Raw genomic sequence first — 18,812 nt, forward strand, 5'->3', positions numbered from 1 at the left:
CTTTAAACCGATAATTGTCATATTTAACTGATAATAACTGCAATGTTAAATTTATTGAATATGAAACAGATGGATTCAACCATTTCTGTATTTTGCAACATTAACAATTTCAGAGAGAAAAGGCTTTTTTCCCCACATATTTGATCTATTTTACATCTGACTTTAACCACACACAATATGATGACATTAAAGGAACAAATGAATAAAAAATATCCAAATATTTGTTCTTCATGCTTTAGGATGTGGCGATGGAAAAATACATTTAAAATCTATTCCTCCAATTTATTTGTGTTTTTTTTTTTCTTTACTTCACAAAGGTAGTGTGCTAGCAGATCTACAAAGGTAGGCAAGTGGTTAGTAGCTTTTCTAACTGACTCTTAGAAGCTGTTTTCCAGTGTTAGGTTTTTTTGGGAAAAGGCAAGTCTCCGTCAGGTTTAAGATTATTCAAAAATGCATGTATGAGAATTTTCTGGAACATTGAAAAGATGTATGTTAAACACCGCCAACTATCCCCTTGGGTTTTAAGTACTTTGTCAAATCCTTTGTCTTACCAGACGAGACAGAGGATTTATAATGTAGCCGTTCTCCATTACAAGGATTCATAAATGCTGCTTGAATGAAAACTACCAACCTCTTTTTTCTCCTTTAACAACATTTAAATAATATGTGAGTCAATATTTAGTAAAAGCCTTAAAATGTAAGCTGTTTATGGTGATACAGCAACAATCATGGGCATAAAATGCAATTTCTTTACTAATAAAAGGGGTTTCCCGATGACTTATTCTTCCTGACCTTTGACCTCATCTAGAAACCTTTGGACTTTAGAACATGGGATTTAAAACCCACAGGTTATGATGTGATTTGAAAAGGCACATCTGATTTCTTATTAGAAGAGATAGTGGGGTTCCTCCATTTTACCTAAAGATAAAAGTATCCCAGTTAAAACGGTAAATGAGAAGGCTGGAACTTCCACTGAGTTTGATGGCTTCATTTGTCTGCCTTTCATTTTGAGTGAGGTTAGGACAAAGCTGCCTTCAAGTGTGCTCCAGTGTAGACAAAGGTAATGCAACCTAATGGACAGCCCTCATCCATCATCTTAGTCAATAGTGCTGTCAGGAGCCGAGGGAGATGTCACTTCGGAATACAAGCGTGGGGAGATGAGGGACTGCACTGCGGAGAAAAGGGCAGACATTTCCCCTTGTTAAAATCAACTAACCAATAACTAGAATTTACTGGAAAGGGAACAACTGCAATACCTGGAATAAAGAAAGGGATGTTTTCTAAGTGATTCTCTTAGAGTTTCCTAAAGACAAGATGTAGACAATCTTGACAAGGTTCAGTTGTGAATTCACCCCATCTTCTTTCTTTATCCCTGCAGACATACTTCAATGATAATATCCTCACCTTGATCCGGACGTTGGTAACAGGTGGTGCCACTCCAGAGCTTGAGGGTTTGCTGGCTGAGGAGAATGCATTACGTGGTGGCTACAGCACTCCACAGACCCTGGCAAACAGGGACAGGTGTCGCGTGGCACAGCTGGCCCTATATGATGGGCCCTTTGCTGACCTCGGGGTAAGTGAACGGTCCTGTCACTCTGGGGTGAAGGCCATCTTTGTCTGCTTATATTACACATCCAGCCTTCAGTGGAAGGCTTAGAGGGTCAGTTGTGACATGGTGCCCCCAACACTGAAGAGTAACCCAGGTACAGATTTGATATTTATGCTGTTACATTACATGGTTGCAACACTTCAAATGTCATTAATTGTTCGGGGTCCTAATCTTTAACAGGATTTTGTACATTAAGGCTGAGTTTTGCAAGGACACGTTGATTTTGTGTCTTTTGAACCAGTATTGTGTTGATTTTGTCATATTTTTGGTCTTATTATCATGCTGAAAAATGCTCTAATAACTCATTTTTAGTCTTTTGGTAGAAATTTAATTAAATGCACTGATACAAGGTTACAAGGTTGGAAGAAAAAACATGTGTGCTGCAGCACAAATCCCATAGCCTTGAAAACAAGATACTTTCTACTCTCTTTTTCAGGTTTTAACTTAAGTGATTTATTTAATGGTAAATAGCTTAATTAGCCTCCAGGGGCGGAGCTAAGGGGTGGCCAATCTGTGGCCACTCACCAGGTGATTTCCTGTTCTCATGATGACATAATTCATCAAATCCAGAACAAGCAGTTCCCTATAATACAGAGTGGCAGCAGTGAGACTCTCAAGTGGAATTTCCTAATTTCTGTTTACTTGTTACTAATTCAAAATTCTCATTGTTCGTATATCAATCCTAAACTGACAACAAAAATATTATAGTTAATTATTCACATCAGTATAGCAACAATAACAATATGGTGACAAATACAAAATTTGTGGGGTTTTTTTCAGAAATAATTTTTGTGTATTTTGGGGAAGAACAGAAGATCATGTATCTCAACCAGTTATCTAGGATTCTTCTGTCCTATTAAAGAACAGCTAATCAATCAACTGAATATTATGTATATTATGCAGAACTATAAATGATCAGTTTAGAGAACATAAATTAAATAATATGTCATTATATATGTTAGCAAGTGCAGCTATCTTCAGTGATTTCTTCGGAAAATACTGAACTAGTATAGACTGATCCTGAACTGGTTTCTGTTTGGGCACCTTAACAATTTTTTTCTTAATCCACCACTACCAGTCTGATCTGACCAAAACAGACATTTGCATTGGAGGTCACAGTAGACTTTGCTCTGGCACACCCCTATTTTGATACAGCAGGTTGGCACGTCACTAGTGTCTGTTTCCTGCAACAGCATTGCAAAAGCAATGGTGCTGATCCTTTTATGGTGCAGCAATCCCTCATACAGAGCATGCTATGAGTTTCTTTCTATTATGCTCAACAGAAACTTTGATCCAGAGTTTTAGCAAAATAAAAATAAAAAATTTGGTACTTGTTCATAAACTGTTTTCTTTATATAACTCTTCAAGCAGACGGTTAGCGCTGCTCTGCTTTCAAAGATATTTGCAGGTGAATTCATAAAAACTTCAAAACAAACTTAAAAATTTAACAAAATTACATTTTAATGCATAAAAGGACAGGAGGGTATTTTTCTCTTTGCTTAAATCTTTTGTTTCTTTATGTTATTGTTGTCTTGCAGGATGGCGGCTGTTATGGGGACCTGTTCTGTAAAGCCTTGAAAACGTACAATATGTTATGCTTTGGGATCTATCGCTTACGAGATGCACATCTAAACACACAAAATCAGTGTACCAAACGGTGAGTAGCCACCAAAGCTTTAATGACCCTTCAGATTAAGAAGAGAGAAACAATTAGTTTTTATAATTTTAACTGAACTCTTGCAGAAACATTAAATATTTTAGATACATTTTTCACTTTTTTATTAAAAGAAACTCCACTACATTTTATTGGGATTTTATGTTTCTCTGCCCAAAGGAGAAAAAAGACGTGGATGTAAAATAATAAAAGATGATAAAGGTTTTATACAAATATATAATCTTGAAAATGTGGAATAAATGTATATTTAGACTAAGTATCTCTGTAGAACACATTTTGCTTCAGATCTTTTTGGGTAAATCTTTACCAGAAACTGTATTTTTTCTTCTTCAAATATCTTGTTTGTTTAGTAGATCAAGGTTACTAATTTCTTTAAAGGCTTCTTTTTGCTTTTACTTGAGTAAACATATGATGAAGCACTTGTGAACAGCAGTTTTCAAGTTTTGCCTCAGATACTTACCAAAAAAATTGGACCAGACTAATACAGGAATATCCTCTGATCTGAACCATTTAGGTAAATGTTGTTTTATAAACACCCTGCTGGAAGATGAACTGTTTGTCTCAGTCTTAATCTTTTGAAGCCTCTTAAAGGTTGTCATTCAGTAGCGCCCATACAGTATATAGCTCCATCCATGTTACACTGAACTTTTAACTAAAGTAGCTTCCCTAATTATGTTGCTGGTAAATAAAAGCAATCCCAAAACTTGATGCTACCTCTATCATATTTTATAATGGTCTATATGGGTTTGTTATGAGATATAGAGGTATTGTCAAATTCACATTCTTGGTTTTTATTCAATAATGGCTTTCATTTACAGAGGGGCCATGTTTTGTAAGTGAATAAGATGTCCCTTTAAGAGCTGCAGAAGCTGTTAGAGATTATAGACATTATGTTGAAGGGAATCAGAGTCCAAGGGGTTTATTATAAATACATTACAAAGCTACTCCTTTCAGATTTTTATTTGTAAGAAAAAAAAAAAAAAAATCTATTTTTTCTTTCAGTTCACAACGGTGTGTACATTGGTGTTGGATAAAACCCAATAGAAATACACAGAAATTTGTGGTTGTAACACACCTCACATCTGTCCTCACATCTGGTCAATTTCTTCTCCAGGTACGTCATCACCAATCCTCCGTACGCATTTGAGCTTGTGCCCTCGGACCTCATATTCTGCCTGATGCAGTTTGACCATAATGCCGGCCAATCACGGACCAGTCTCTCCCACTCTTCCCACTCCTCGCACTCTTCGAGCAAAAAGAGCTCCTCCGTCCACTCGATTCAAACCACCAACCGCGCCAACAGAGTCAAAAGCAGGGACTCACGAGACAAACAAAAGTATGTTCCCCTCTAAAGCCGTCTGCCTGTCCATGTCTGTGATCAGTGCCTGCAGTCAGTGTTGTCCTGTGTGTCCTCCGTCAAGCCTCAGAAAGACAGGAAACTGCATCCGGTTTGTATGTCCGTTTGAATGTGTATGTATGCATCTCTTGTATGAAGTACTTTTGTGTGTTTGTAATTTTCTTATGAATTGAAGTGGCTTGTTACACGGTCAAAGTTAGAAACAAGCTGTATTTCTTGATTTCTTCATGCACTACGAGATTTTCATTGGATTTTTTTCCCCATCAGATTTTTTCTGATCCATTTACACTCATTTGTGTGTAAATTGATTGTATTCATTCTTTATGTCACATGCTTTCTGCTTTTCAAAATAATAATTTTTCAATTACATTTTATCTAAAAATTTTTTGCAAAAGAAATAATGTCTTTGTGAAATGGCATAGAGTATGTAGTGATCCTATCTGCCTATAAAGGCAGCTGCTGTAAAGCTTATTTTTTTCAGTTTGAGACGATGTCATTTTTTCTAATTTGGTCAAATTTAGGTATGTTGTCAGCAGAGCATTTTGTCTAATAAATGTTATTTTTCTCATTTTCCATTATGCAGACATTGAACCTGCAGTTTCTGCATCTTATGCTACTTAGCTTTTGTGCAGCTTTTAAGAGTTAAATTTTCCATCACAACCTTTTCTCGTTTCTTATATCTATCACGTCTTATCGTAAAAAAAAACAACATACTTTTGTTTTACTTCTATTTTAAAATGAATTGTACTTGAATTGCACTTTAAAATGACATGTCTTAAAAATCTATATATTGTCTAAAAATATTGTATAGCTTTTTTCCCCATAATACCTCCTTATTTCCATGAAATTGTCAAATCTTCATGAAATCAAACCTGAAACTCTGAAATATTAATTGTGTCAACTACTTTAAAGTAGAATTTGTTGTTAATAAAGCTATGTCAAGATTTTAGTGTTTATTTTTTATGTTTATTTTTTTTTTTCAAAGTTGTAAATGCACTGACTTCACTTACAAAGACAAGTACCAGAAGTAAAAAAGATTTATTGGGCTTTTCACTTCTTGCCCAAAATAAAGGAAGGTCTGGAGTCAATGAATTTAAAAAGAGACAAGATATCCGCAGTGATTTATTCCATCATTGCACTTCTAAGACATCCACAACTTAGCTCATAAAATCTTCTTTAACCTGAAAACTCGACTCCTGGGTGTTGCAATAGTTTGTCAAATTGCAGCCTCAAACTAAGATCTATTTTGCTGGGATTTTATGAGATAAGCCAAAATTACAACTAAAAGTGTGGTATAAATTTATATCAGAGGTAGGTTGTTACTAGTTACATTTACTTTAGTAACCTTTTCACATTTTTTCTAGTATCGTTTGCTGCTATAATCGTTTTGCTGGCAGCTGCTCACCTCCGGGCTCACATCTCAGGAAGTGTCCCCGATTAACAGTTAAAAATGCACTTTATACATCTCCAGTCTGCCACATCATCATATTTTACATCATACACGTTAGCAGTTGAGTAGACATCCATGGCTCCAGCCTTATCAAAATATAACACTTTGTTCTTAGCTGAAGGACACCGCTCTCATTCCATTTCCAAATCTTTGCTACGTGCAGAATGAAGACTATAACTTTATATCCAAACAGAAGAACTGTCTTAATTAGATTAACTATTGTGGAAACATCAGTTCTTACACACAACAGGCACACATCATCAATGATCATTATCATAACACTGTAAACACCAGAATTTTCCCATTGTGGGACAATAAAGGGATTTTCTATTCTATTATATTGAAAACAAAAATGCTTTTAGGAGTAGTTTTACAGAGTTGTACTTTTTACTTTTACTTGAGTAAAAATATGATAAAGTATCATTACTCTTTGTAGTATAAAATTCCTGGCTACTCCATCCATTGTATTTGCTTGTTCTAGACAAATATTCACTACTCAAAGTTTACTGGTTTAATTATTTTCCAACTGCTGATCCTGCTGTGAAAATACAGTAAAAACAATACTGTCATTTAACATATTCTTACATACTGTAACTATTTATTTAGTAACTTTTATTATTTAAAAAATGTGTTTGAAAGTGTTCATCCCACCTAAATGTTGTATTGTGTAATCACTGTATGTTATATGTTATATATTATTCGTTGAAACAGCGGGATTTGCATATTATTTAATATTTTGTTTAATTTTACATCATAAGTACACACTCCAACAGACTGCCACACTTAACCCCAGACTGCTCCCCAGGTGCCGCACAGTGGCAGCCCACTGCTCCCCAAGGGCAGCAGAGGGCTGCAAAGGGCTGCAGAGATTTATTTTCCCCTTTTCGGGACAATTAAAAAGTATTTACATTACAAGTCAGTAGATGAGTTTATCAGAACTTGAGTAGCATTTTTACCAAATACTTTTTTACTCTTACTTGAGTAATTACTTGAGTAAACATATGATGAAGTAGTGCTGCTCCTATTAAAGTACAATTTTTGAGTACTCTAGTTAGCGGTTTGCTAGCAGTACCTGCACATCACACATGAAGGACACCAAGGGTGGGAGGTGCGGGTGCACTCTGAGGCATTAAAACTAATCAGGCTCTTGAAACATAATATTTAACATAATAATTACACATTTAGAATAAAAATGTGAAAGGATTTTAATAAAAACTACACATAAGGAATAAAGGATGCTAAAGTTTTCTTGTTTTGTGAGGTATGTCTACCTCAGAGGGAAAGAAAAATGTTTGCTTTAAACAAAAGAAAAAAGCATATTTCATAACACACAACAGAATAAAAAACATAAAATGATAAATGCAGAAGCAACAAAGTCATGAGCAGCAGTGTTATCTGTTTTTTCAATATATAAAGGTTCAAGAGAATTTTGAGAATGTGTCGTTTTGGTCAGAGGTGGGTATTAACTAGCTAAATTTACTTGAGTAACTTTTAGAAAAAAGAGAACTAATAGAAGTTTTAACTTTTACTTACCGTAACTTATATTTTTGTGAGAGTATTGCTACTCTTACACTAGTAATTTCTTTGATCCCTAACAATGAAAATGTGCTGTTTGGAGATCAGGACCAAAATAAAGCAAAATGTGGATATTGTCAATGGAAGTTCTTCATTTTCTTACAATGCAGTACCCATTGTAAAAAAAATTCCTTATTAATTTTGTGATCTTTTTTATATTTGTATTTTATATTTTCTCTTATACTCTGAAGTACCAGAATTTGATTTATCTTCCTGAGTAGCTTCTTATTTTAGTCAAGCGAGAAGGTGTTAGTTGAAAAACAAATCTGTGTTTTTTGGTCATCCTCCTCTCTGTCAGTAATGATGAGTTCAATGTAGACAGCAATACTGGTTTTCGAGCTGTCGTTATTTGAGCTTTGCCTTTGTTCTTCCTACACATCCAAACCTACAACCTTTTATCTCATGTTATAGTTTGGAACTTAAAAATCATCTATTCTTTTCAATTTCTCCTTTTAGAAGAATACTGATAAATCTTTCTTTTATCTTATCATCTGCTAAGTACTGTAGATGTGGAATAATATCTATATTATCTAAGTGCTACATTGGGTTTCATTCCAGCTTTTTTAGCTGGATGCTTGATAAAAGTAAACCTTAATCTTCTAACATGAACATTTTGCTTTTTGTTGCAAAAATTATAAAATTCTTTATATCAATGTCATACAATATATTATATTTACATATAGTCTATTACTTTCTTTTCCTGAAGTGCAACAAGGATCAATAGAGCTGGCCAAGGTATGGAGATAAATGATTCTGCATGATGTTCAATAATTCACTGAGCACAATCATGTTACTGTTGACATTTTGCCCACTAAATCTGCATTAGGAGTGCATGGTTACTATGACACATGCAGCACATCTCACATTTATTGTGGAGTTTGTGATTGCAAGTAAATGGTTTAATCCTGATTCCCTTTGCATTATTACATGTGATGTTTGATTGTGTATCATTCAAAACATATTTGCGCTTACATGTAAATGAAGTGTACCACTATAACTTTGCTACTACTGTAAGTAATAATGAAAACGCATGCCTTTCAACCAACCAATCAAAATGGTGTATCTTAATGAATGAAAATATCTTAAAACTCACATTTATTTCAGTAGGGTAGACTGGGGACCGCTGCAACAAAGGATGGGTATTTTTTTATTCAATTAGAAAGTATTAATTAGAAGTATTTAGAATTAATTAGAAGCAATTAGAAGTATTTTTTTTTCCCAATTAGAAACAATATTGATGAGATTGATAATGCACATGCCCAGTTGGACCCTCCCCCTAACCACCGGGGGAGAAAAAAAAATTAAGATAATCTTGCATATTTATTGGAAAAGATGAGTTTTTGAGGTGTGACAGTACATTTTTGTAATATCGTGTATTTTCTTTTCACTGTCCTGCCTGTTTGTATGAATTAATCAAAACTTAGTGACATGTGATTGTTCAGTTTTCGTCAGAGTTATATGGTTAGCATTTGCTACAATCTGAGTGTCTAACCAGCTTATGCTGTTCTGTCAAACTACCTGCTTTGGAACATTTGTGTGACAATTTCTGTAACCTCCCCAAAGGTCCAGGGAAATGCTGCTGCAGTCCTGGGCGCATACAGATTGCAAAGCTGGAGGAGATTTTTTACATAAGCCACAACTGTGAATCTGACTGATAAGTGAAAGAGGGAGTTTGATTATTTTTCTTTAGATGTCCATATAAAGAAATAATTTCAAAGAAAAGTTTAACAGATATCAGCTGTCTGTGCTCTGAAGTATCAGTTTTTAAAAAAAGATTTTCTTTTTTTTTTAATTTTTTTTTTTTACTGTTTTTGGTATTCCATGCCGTGTTAATTTTAGATAATTTTGTATAATAATACTATTTGTAATAGTCTCAAAATGTCATTGTTTCATTTTGAGATGTCTGTGTATGTGCGCTTTTTAGAGAACGCAAGGTTTTAGTTAGTTTATAAAGCTTAATAAATAATATAACTCATAATAATAATAAAACCAAAATGTGATTTGTGAAATCAATTAGGTTTATGACAAATAGAAATTATTCATAAGTGGTGTTGCAACAGTCTTAGAGATGGGGTCATTTGCAACAGTTGACTTTTCTTTTTCAGTTAATAATGGAAAAGGCTGCTCTATGTTTTCATATATCAGATATAGAAAATTAGCAGACAGATGCAAGTTTGATATTTTAATTAATAGTTGGAGTTGGGGGGGGTGGGGGGAACAAACAAGTGTTGCACCCATCCCCAGTCATCCCTAGTTAAAATTTAAAAATTAAAGATTATATATGAAATTTAGCCCCATACATTTACAGGCTAACAAAAGAAGCCAAAACACCCCCATTCCAAAGGAGTGGAACCATTCGTCCGTTTCAATTTGCATGTTTTCTAAACAAAAACAAGGCCTTGTTTGGGCTACTGCATATAGCCTCGAACTCAATGCTATTCCTGACATTTTGAATTGAAAAAGCTGGATGGGAAGCAAAATGAAAAGAAAGTACAATGGATTTTTTTTTTTTACTTTTTGTAATGACTATGACCTGGATGACTAAAAATCTTCACCAGCATCATAAATTGTAAAATGCAATTCCTTAAAAACCTTTGTGTGTAATAAATCTACATCAGTTTTTAAATACTACAATTATTATAGATTTTTTTTGTGATATTCCAATTTCTTTAAATGCACCTATATGGCAATCAAAATAAATTCTATTAAGCTAGTCTCTTCATTTGGAAAAAAAATTGAAAAGAAAAAAAATCCTCTACATCGATCCAAAAGCCTGCTGCTCCTCTCTAACACAATATTACTGTAAGTACAGAGTCCTGGGAAAAATAACTCTTTCATAACTGTTTATTTAGTTATCTGAAAGTAATTGAACATCTAGCAGGAATTACTAAAAGTGTAATTTTTGTTGTAATATTTCCACTGGCAAAGCTTTTCTGGTTCTTTTTAAAGCATTTTGCCATTTAATTGAGGATTCTCATTAATTTATAAACAACTTGAGGTCCTTCTACACTATTCCAGTTGGGTTATTTTACGGTGCTATTGCTGCTGCGCTTGGGATCAGCTTAAGGACTTCAATGTGCTTGATTTCAGCAGTCATCTTTAACAGAACAGCAAACAGCAAATGTCCAACACTTCAAGGTGCAAATGAAGCCCAGCACATCCCTTGTCCATTACTGTGCTTGACAGTTATATGTGCTTTGAGATTATATAATGTCTTTTTAGTTCAACAAACATGACACTTTAATGCCAGAAATCCAGGCAACCTTACAGTAAGTATTGCCTGCTCTTGCTGTCAATGGCTTTATCATAGAACGACCAACTCTGAATTTTGGGGTCTGATGTTAATTTCTCTGGTCTTCAAATGGGTAAATTCAGATTTTCAGAAATATTTAAAGCTGTTTTTTTCTCACGTTATGTGAATAATCCTCCTGTTCACTGTATAATGAGCTTCAAATTGTTCAAACAATTTATAGATTTATGGTTGCATCTATAGCTTCTCTGTGGGTACTACTAACCTCTCTTCTCATTGGCATTGTGTTAGCTACCTACCCTGCCTGAAAACTGTCAAAACTCCTGCTTTATGCAATCGCTCACACTTGCTGTAATGATCAATGAAGGATTTTGAATTTAAGCACATTTGGCATATGTTGACCTTAAACTCTATGGAGGAGTAAGTAGCACCACGGTTTCCCCATGACTGTCTCACCAGTCATACAATTGTTATTTTTTCTATTTCACAAAAAAAAAGGTTTCTTATATCAGATTCCAGCATGGATATCTGAAAACAGATCTGCATCATGCTGAGCAGCGGTGGACGAAGTACTCAACTGTAGTACTTGAGTAAAAGTATTGATACTTATAGTAAAATTTTACTCAACTACAAGTAGAAGTTACTCAGTAAATAATCTATTCAAGGTAAAGTATTTAAGTACTATCTTTTGAAAATACTTAAGTATTCAAAGGTAAAAATCAAATGTTCTAATATCAGTACATTTCTGTCTAATTTTAAAGAACCGTGTAACTTTAGGAAACCACCTGATGTTCAAATTCTACACCACCTGTAAAGAACTTCAGCATTAAAATGGCACAAAAATAATAATTTATTAAAAAACAAAAATAAAAAATATTAGTGTCTTGATTCTCCTTGTATGTTTGCTATGGAAGAAAGGTTTAAGGTTGAATCTATTAACACAAAGAAACTGAAACTCTGATTTGAGAACTCATCCTACTGAATAACTTGGCCACATGGCAACAACTAACTCCTTAATAAAATGGAAATGGTAAATGCCATGTACTTATACAGTATAGCACCTTTATTCAAGTCAGGAGACTTGACCAAAGCACTTTACACTACATTCATTCACCTATTCACGCACACACTCACACACTGATGGTGGNATTTGCATGTTTTCTAAACAAAAACAAGGCCTTGTTTGGGCTACTGCATATAGCCTCGAACTCAATGCTATTCCTGACATTTTGAATTGAAAAAGCTGGATGGGAAGCAAAATGAAAAGAAAGTACAATGGATTTTTTTTTTTTACTTTTTGTAATGACTATGACCTGGATGACTAAAAATCTTCACCAGCATCATAAATTGTAAAATGCAATTCCTTAAAAACCTTTGTGTGTAATAAATCTACATCAGTTTTTAAATACTACAATTATTATAGATTTTTTTTGTGATATTCCAATTTCTTTAAATGCACCTATATGGCAATCAAAATAAATTCTATTAAGCTAGTCTCTTCATTTGGAAAAAAAATTGAAAAGAAAAAAAATCCTCTACATCGATCCAAAAGCCTGCTGCTCCTCTCTAACACAATATTACTGTAAGTACAGAGTCCTGGGAAAAATAACTCTTTCATAACTGTTTATTTAGTTATCTGAAAGTAATTGAACATCTAGCAGGAATTACTAAAAGTGTAATTTTTGTTGTAATATTTCCACTGGCAAAGCTTTTCTGGTTCTTTTTAAAGCATTTTGCCATTTAATTGAGGATTCTCATTAATTTATAAACAACTTGAGGTCCTTCTACACTATTCCAGTTGGGTTATTTTACGGTGCTATTGCTGCTGCGCTTGGGATCAGCTTAAGGACTTCAATGTGCTTGATTTCAGCAGTCATCTTTAACAGAACAGCAAACAGCAAATGTCCAACACTTCAAGGTGCAAATGAAGCCCAGCACATCCCTTGTCCATTACTGTGCTTGACAGTTATATGTGCTTTGAGATTATATAATGTCTTTTTAGTTCAACAAACATGACACTTTAATGCCAGAAATCCAGGCAACCTTACAGTAAGTATTGCCTGCTCTTGCTGTCAATGGCTTTATCATAGAACGACCAACTCTGAATTTTGGGGTCTGATGTTAATTTCTCTGGTCTTCAAATGGGTAAATTCAGATTTTCAGAAATATTTAAAGCTGTTTTTTTCTCACGTTATGTGAATAATCCTCCTGTTCACTGTATAATGAGCTTCAAATTGTTCAAACAATTTATAGATTTATGGTTGCATCTATAGCTTCTCTGTGGGTACTACTAACCTCTCTTCTCATTGGCATTGTGTTAGCTACCTACCCTGCCTGAAAACTGTCAAAACTCCTGCTTTATGCAATCGCTCACACTTGCTGTAATGATCAATGAAGGATTTTGAATTTAAGCACATTTGGCATATGTTGACCTTAAACTCTATGGAGGAGTAAGTAGCACCACGGTTTTCCCATGACTGTCTCACCAGTCATACAATTGTTATTTTTTCTATTTCACAAAAAAAAAAAGGTTTCTTATATCAGATTCCAGCATGGATATCTGAAAACAGATCTGCATCATGCTGAGCAGCGGTGGACGAAGTACTCAACTGTAGTACTTGAGTAAAAGTATTGATACTTATAGTAAAATTTTACTCAACTACAAGTAGAAGTTACTCAGTAAATAATCTATTCAAGGTAAAGTATTTAAGTACTATCTTTTGAAAATACTTAAGTATTCAAAGGTAAAAATCAAATGTTCTAATATCAGTACATTTCTGTCTAATTTTAAAGAACCGTGTAACTTTAGGAAACCACCTGATGTTCAAATTCTACACCACCTGTAAAGAACTTCAGCATTAAAATGACACAAAAATAATAATTTATTAAAAACAAAACAAAAATAAAAAACATTAGTGTCTTGATTCTCCTTGTATGTTTGCTATGGAAGAAAGGTTTAAGGTTGAATTTATTAACACAAAGAAACTGAAACTCTGATTTGAGAACTCATCCTACTGAATAACTTGGCCACATGGCAACAACTAACTCCTTAATAAAATGGAAATGGTAAATGCCATGTACTTATACAGTATAGCACCTTTATTCAAGTCAGGAGACTTGACCAAAGCACTTTACACTACATTCATTCACCTATTCACGCACACACTCACACACTGATGGTGGAAAGCTACATTGTAGCCACAGCTGCCCTGGGGCTCACTGACAGAAGCGGGGCTGCCGTACACTGGCGCCACCGGGCCCTCTGACCACCTTCAGTAGACAATGCTGGTGAAGTGTCTTGCCCAAGGACACAACGACACTGAAAGTCGGAGTCGGGGCTTAAACCGTCAATCCTTCGATTTCAGGGCAAACTCCTACATCCCACGCCACTATCATATAAACAACAAACTATATCTGCTCTAAATTTCTCACATTTGTGGAATGTCATTAAATCTCTAAATCAGTGGTTTCCAAATTCAGTCCTAAGGGCTGCTATCTTGCATGTTGAAATTGCATTTTAGTAAAGAAAAACAGCAACAGCGGATTAAAAAACTAAGCTGAGCCAAAAGGAACAAGTAACTAGCAGCTTCCTCTAAACGTAGTTGAGTGAAAGTTATAAGTACCCCCCCAAAAAAGTGACTCAAGTAAAAATACTAATAAAACGTACTTAAGTACAGTAATCAAGTAAATGTACTATGATGTTGAGAGGCATGTCAGCTGAGAGTTTAAAGGCAATATTAGTTTGATTATTGAAAAGTGAATTTATTTCTAGAGTTCACTTAAAAATTTGAAATTCAGACGCAATAAAGATTCAATATATGTTATATGTTTCAATAATTAATTCCTGTTAATTCTAGTGATCATGCCTACAGATTTCCTATTTTTCTGAACATGTTTATTTGTGATCAATAAAATAAATGAATAAAGTGAGACAGGAATGATATAACCATGTTATGGTTTTCAATAAAAGGAAGATGAACTACAAATGATTAGGAAATGACCAGGAAAGATGGTTATTCACAGAACAGTTTCCAGACAAATGTATAGAAGGTTAGCAAGGAGGAAACATGTATGAGAAGAAAAATGGCACGAGGCATAATTTAAGCCTGTAGAAGGTTTTGAGGCCAAACCAATCAGTACTTTAAGAACATGTAGTTTCTACAGTCTGTGAAGATCTGTGGGGCCTTGTCATCTGCTGCTCATCTGGTGAACGGAGCCCCAGCAAATACCTGAGTGCATATGTTGTACAGTAGTACATGTCTATATTATATTATCGAAAACATAAATATTTGAGAAAATACATTTGGGGTTTACATAAGCTGTGAGCATTGACAGAAATGAACTTTGAAAATATCCCTTTGTGTGCAATAATTTAACCTTTTGAACTGAATTTTTGAAATTATTTTAAATTATCAGCTATTAATGTGTACTTTTGGAACATACTCTAAAAACTGCTTAGGCAATGAAGTTGGGTGCATTATGAAAAGCTAGGTATATATATTTCTAACTAGAGCATTTCTTTAGAAGCTTTTTATCTAGGCCTAATTGCAGTCATAAAAAGCAGCATTGACCAATATATTTTAAAAATAATTGGAATTCTTAAATATTGTTCATAAACAGATTGCTTTAAGAGATTACGAGATTACTAATACATGTATTTAGAATTCCTACTGCTAGAAAGTAATATTAGTAAAAGCCGTCATACTGATGTTATAACTATTTAAAGCCTAGAAAATTAAACTAGTTTTCTACTATATGAATTATGTGGATAAATTATAATTTAACCTTTACAAACACATGTGTGCATGTTAAAACTTCCAAAGCAGCTTAATGACTTGACTGAAATCCAAACATCTTTGTGAAATATTAACAATCTGATGTCCCCCCCTCCCTTTTTTTCTCTGCATTTTTTTGTTTCTTTTCTTAGAAAAGACACGGTTTACAGATGAGCCACAGAATACCCACCTGAGAACCATACAGATCACTCTTCTGAATACTCACACAGTCAACCCTGTTGGTCTCAATAAATCCACCAGTAGCTTGATCCCACCCATCAGAGAAGCTGAGGATGAATGCTGAGCTCCAGACCCCATCCTGACATCTGGACAAATGGACCTCCAGGACGACTTTTTGATCGGATGTCAGTGCGGACCTGGATCTCCTGTAAACACATACTATCAAACTAACAACTGCTTTCCTTCCTACATTGTTGCAGCAATGTAACATCTGAGCTTAATTAAAACCATTAAGACAATCCTGATCCCCACTCAACTTTCCCTTTGCACAGCAGTGATCAGACTCCATGACTGTTTTTTTGTTTTTGTTTGCTTGTTTATTCCTTTTTGAGGAACTGGGATCACTTGAGGAACCAGAGGTGGATGAAGGACTATAGTTTTAAGAATTGCCTTTAAAGCTGTACATCAACAACTACTGCTACTGCATTTGAGTCACCTAGTCTGGTTGACATATTCTGTACAGTTTGTAAGTGTGTGTATTTTGCATCCAGCTGTATCCCCCTCACTCATCCACCACCACAGCCACATGAGGACTGATGTTGCACTCCATTTACAACAGGGGCTGAAACTCTGAAAGGCAAAGAGTAGTGCCCAAATGTGGGTAAAACTATGAATAGGTAAATGAATCCAATCAGCCCAAAGGTAACAGGGACAGCTTTGCAATTTAAGGTTTTTTTTTTTTTATTTCAGTTCAGCTACTCTCAGTTGAAAAGAACTGAATAGTTTTTTATATATTTAGTTTCCTGGTAAATGGTTGGTAGAAACATCAAACCTTCTAGTGAGGAGCCATCTAATACATCCAAAATTTTGTCTAAAAAGAAAGCACTAACAATGTACCTTCACATGAGTGGCTAGTTTCTAATAAGAGAAGCAAGTCAATGCAACAAGTTCTGACCTTTCACTATCGGATGCTTTTGCCTCCAAAATCCCCACATAAGCATTTCTGGTTTGTTAAGGTCTACAATCAAAGCATAAGGTTTAATTAGTAACAATCAACTACATATTCAAACTAAGTATGAACAGTCGTTTTCCAACTATAGATTTACATAAACAACTACTCTGTGGCCCTTATGACTTCTTAATAGAAGCATTAAGGCATAGCAGCATCTTAAGTAAAACTGAAGTCTTGTAATACACTAAAATATTAGACAAACAAGACTGATCCACAGTGTAAAGTATGTCTACACAGAGTGTAGATTACATCCATTCACACTTTTTATACGGTATCTGTTTTATCGTCACGTTTCCATGTAAATCATAAAACATCTAAACGTGCTATCCTCAAAACTACTTAAAAAACTGACCCACATATGGTGTTGGTTGAAACGAAATTGCTTATGTACAACTTAAGTTTAAAATTTAGCTTAATAATCATGCAAACCCATGTACTATGGAGTAAATATTTTACTTAACTAGGATTAAATGATAAAATAAGTAATCATAAGTAACATAAATTGAGCCATTCACCAGAGCAACAACATTTTTATAGGAAGAAACACACAAAATAAAATAAGAGAAAATTGATGGAAAAAGATTTTTACTCTGTTTCAACAAGTCTTCCTTGGTGGAAAATCTCCCTGTATAAAAAAAAACTTAAGTGTTAAATACAGTTTTAGCCCCAACTGATACTTTTGTACAGTAAGTAATTTAAATCTCTTTTAAGCTTTTTGTTTTTCAAACAAAGTTTTTAGCAAAATCACCTAAATTAGAATATACCAACACAGTCCTACTTTATTTGTGAATAGACTGATTACCTGTTGTCGATAGCAAATTTGAACCCAAGATAACAGGAAATGAATCAAACTAAGGCTTACATTACAATTGTATAAAATAATGAATTAATAATATAGATATAGATATATATAGATATAGATATATATAGATATACAAGATGGTTCAGCCCAAATCATAAGCTGCCTCATGAAAGTATACTTTTAAAAGCTTGCACATTGATGGATTGAATATTTTTATTTATTCATTTATTTTTTCCAATAAATGTGTGAATGTATGTCAATGGAATATTTAGTAAAAAATATCTCACAATAAAAGTTTGTATTATAATGGATAATTACCTACAGGCACCACTGCATACTATTATTAAAATAAATTACATATTTCTATAAAATCTAAAAATATATAATTCATTAAAACCAGGAACAATAATATGATATCCAAACCTTTTTAAAAGTACATTACTACTGAAAGAAAAATACTGACATTTAATATTTTAGAAATTGAGTAGAAGCATCCATTAATTTTTTTTCAGTGGTTTAAAATGCAAGTAAGAGCGGCAACTCCTGTGTAAAAGCTCAATTGTATGTGAAAACTGAAAAGCAGAGAAAATTGGCAACAATATGCTTCATAAACAGGCTTTCTGCTATTACAAGTAGAAGGCATCATATATTTAATTCTTTGCTGTGGAGTAGAAAAACTCAACATGTTCTCAATAATTTTGGGGTGCTGGGTGGGATTAATTTAATAGCCAAAGGTGAAAACAAGAGTTTTTTTTTTTGTTTTTGCAGCCTTCAGAATGTTTAATAGGCATGGCAGCCATGTTGGTTGGTGTTGGTTAAAAATCCAGGATTGATTATTGAATTTCCAAGTACAAATGGTGTGCAGCATGACTCTCAGTGTTTTCATTGCCTTTTGGAGCTATTTTACAACATTTGTGAGGGTCAACATCTGTCAGTGAAATGACATGCGGCTCCAGCCTTATCTCTTTTCACATTTATTTGTTTTATCTTTGCCTTTTCAAGTCTATAAATGCTTTAAACACTATTCTGTTTGTTGAAAACCAAAACTACAGATTCATCAATATAGATGAGAAAAAAAACAACTTCTTTAGTTTTATGATAGAGCTGTTCGGTCTGTGATCTATTCA

The 18,812-nt window shown here is 34.1% G+C and overlaps 1 protein-coding gene across 11 annotated transcripts in view; it reads left to right on the top strand.

The window, feature by feature from the left end:
- LOC107089490 (calcium-activated potassium channel subunit alpha-1-like) overlaps positions 1-17,739 on the top strand; it is a 135,504-nt gene extending 117,765 nt beyond the window's left edge. For 6 of the 11 annotated variants that reach the window (XM_015382353.1, XM_015382320.1, XM_015382328.1 and 3 more), the window contains 5 exons: positions 1,379-1,573; positions 3,148-3,266; positions 4,399-4,620; positions 8,373-8,401; positions 15,844-17,739. In XM_015382353.1, coding sequence (XP_015237839.1) covers positions 1,379-1,573; positions 3,148-3,266; positions 4,399-4,620; positions 8,373-8,401; positions 15,844-15,995 — 717 coding nt within the window. In that variant the 3' untranslated portion in view covers positions 15,996-17,739. Of the gene's footprint in view, positions 1-1,378; positions 1,574-3,147; positions 3,267-4,398; positions 5,365-8,372; positions 8,402-15,843 lie in introns of those variants that run through there. The other 5 variants (XM_015382374.1, XM_015382345.1, XM_015382390.1 and 2 more) reach the window with 2 other exon arrangements.
- The last annotated feature ends 1,073 nt before the right edge of the window (positions 17,740-18,812 follow it).

Source organism: Cyprinodon variegatus, unplaced genomic scaffold (assembly GCF_000732505.1).
Source record: "Cyprinodon variegatus isolate N-32 unplaced genomic scaffold, C_variegatus-1.0 Scaffold12, whole genome shotgun sequence".
Taxonomy (NCBI): Eukaryota; Metazoa; Chordata; class Actinopteri; order Cyprinodontiformes; family Cyprinodontidae; genus Cyprinodon; species Cyprinodon variegatus.